The 1,421-nt window shown below is 53.5% G+C and overlaps 1 protein-coding gene across 1 annotated transcript in view; it reads right to left on the reverse strand.

Annotated features, from left to right (window-relative positions):
• The window catches only part of PARP8 (poly(ADP-ribose) polymerase family member 8), a 143,347-nt gene extending 142,372 nt beyond the window's left edge, over window positions 1-975 (reverse strand). The window contains exon 1 of the mRNA XM_005422032.2: window positions 912-975. Within this exon, the coding sequence (XP_005422089.1) occupies window positions 912-975 (64 nt within the window). The remainder of the gene's footprint in view (window positions 1-911) is intronic.
• Window positions 976-1,421: the final 446 nt, after the last annotated feature.

Below are 1,421 nucleotides of genomic sequence, written 5' to 3' on the forward strand. Positions count from 1 at the left end.
GAGATGTGTGTAAGTGCTGGGGCGCGTCGGGGTGGTTGAGCTCCATTTTAAAAGACATTTTTATCATTGCACTAATAATTTTTGGATTTCTTCTTTTCTGGGTCTTTATCAAAACGATTATCACCAAGTCCACCTCAGCAGCCATCTCAGTGAGCCATGCCGCTGTCAGTGTTCGCAGAGCTGATCCAGAGGCGGACTTGACAGAATACATAGAGATGGAGGCACTCCCGGCCCCCAACACCGAACTGCTGTTCCCCATGGATCTGCCTTTTCAAGGGCTGCCTCCTCCGCCGCCTCCCCCTACCATCTAAAGACTGACGTTACGGACTGTAGAAAAGCTGCTGAGGAGTCTCATGTTGAAATTCTTAAAGTCGCTTCCAGTTTTACCCGCACTCCCTCCTTCCTTTTTGTGTAAAGAAGGGGGAGATGTTGCGGCGTGTGCGTTTTTATGTTCATGATGGTTGTACGGGTTCAGTTATATGTATGTTTGTTTGGTATGTTCCACCCCCCTATTTCATTTTTGACGGTTCTGTCCCCAGTTGTCCCTCCCCTGGGCGCCCAAGACCAGGCTGTCAATCTCCCTCTCTCTCCTCCATAGGGGCCAACCACAGTTCACTTTGCCCTGTCAGCCCTCCCTCCCTCCTCCCCTCCATACCTGTCTCTCATCCCCCAGCCCGGCCCAGTTTCCAGAGGGTTCTTCTCTGGCTGGGCTGTGACTGGTTCCCAGACCCTAACCACACCCATTTCCCTCCCATCTCGGGAGCTCGATGGTCTTATGCTCTGCCTGTCTATCTGCCTGCCCAATCGGCAATGTACCCCCTGGTTCCTCCCCTCTACTATTTAAGCGGGCTGCGCCCAGCAATTGTTGGCAGACGCTCCCTGCTTCCTTTCCATCAGTTGTTCCCTCGCACCTTGGAATAAACCCTGCCCTTCCCCACAGAGAGTGCCTGCTGCTTCTTTCTCGTCCGTCGACATCTCTGGTGGCCAGGTTTTCCCTCTTTCTGAGGGTCAAGGCACGAAGCCTCCCACCAGTGCCGTGGGGGGTCGCTGCCTTAGGCTGCGGTCCAGCAGCCGAGCCTGTCTCTCCCTCTGAGCCGCTGCTCGCTGCCGCTGACCGCTGCCCCCGAGGACTGCTGGCCGTGTGCTGTCCCCGCCAGCCGGGAAATTTGGGGAATAACACCAGCAATTGGGATTTAGAGTATTTCCAGTTACTCTCCAGTGACCATGTGGCCGCAGATTCATGCCATTTTTCAGTCTGCCTCTTCCACCCAATTAATCTTTAATTATACTGTAACAAACGTGAAAGCTACTTCAGAAGGGGTGGAGAGACAGGAGTGGGGTTGGAGCCTGACGTGGTGCAAGAACCAGTACCATTTCAGTGCCATCCAACTTTGGGATTTTATTCCACTTTGGACATTGAG

This window comes from Geospiza fortis, unplaced genomic scaffold (assembly GCF_000277835.1).
Source record: "Geospiza fortis unplaced genomic scaffold, GeoFor_1.0 scaffold443, whole genome shotgun sequence".
In the NCBI taxonomy this organism is placed as follows: Eukaryota; Metazoa; Chordata; class Aves; order Passeriformes; family Thraupidae; genus Geospiza; species Geospiza fortis.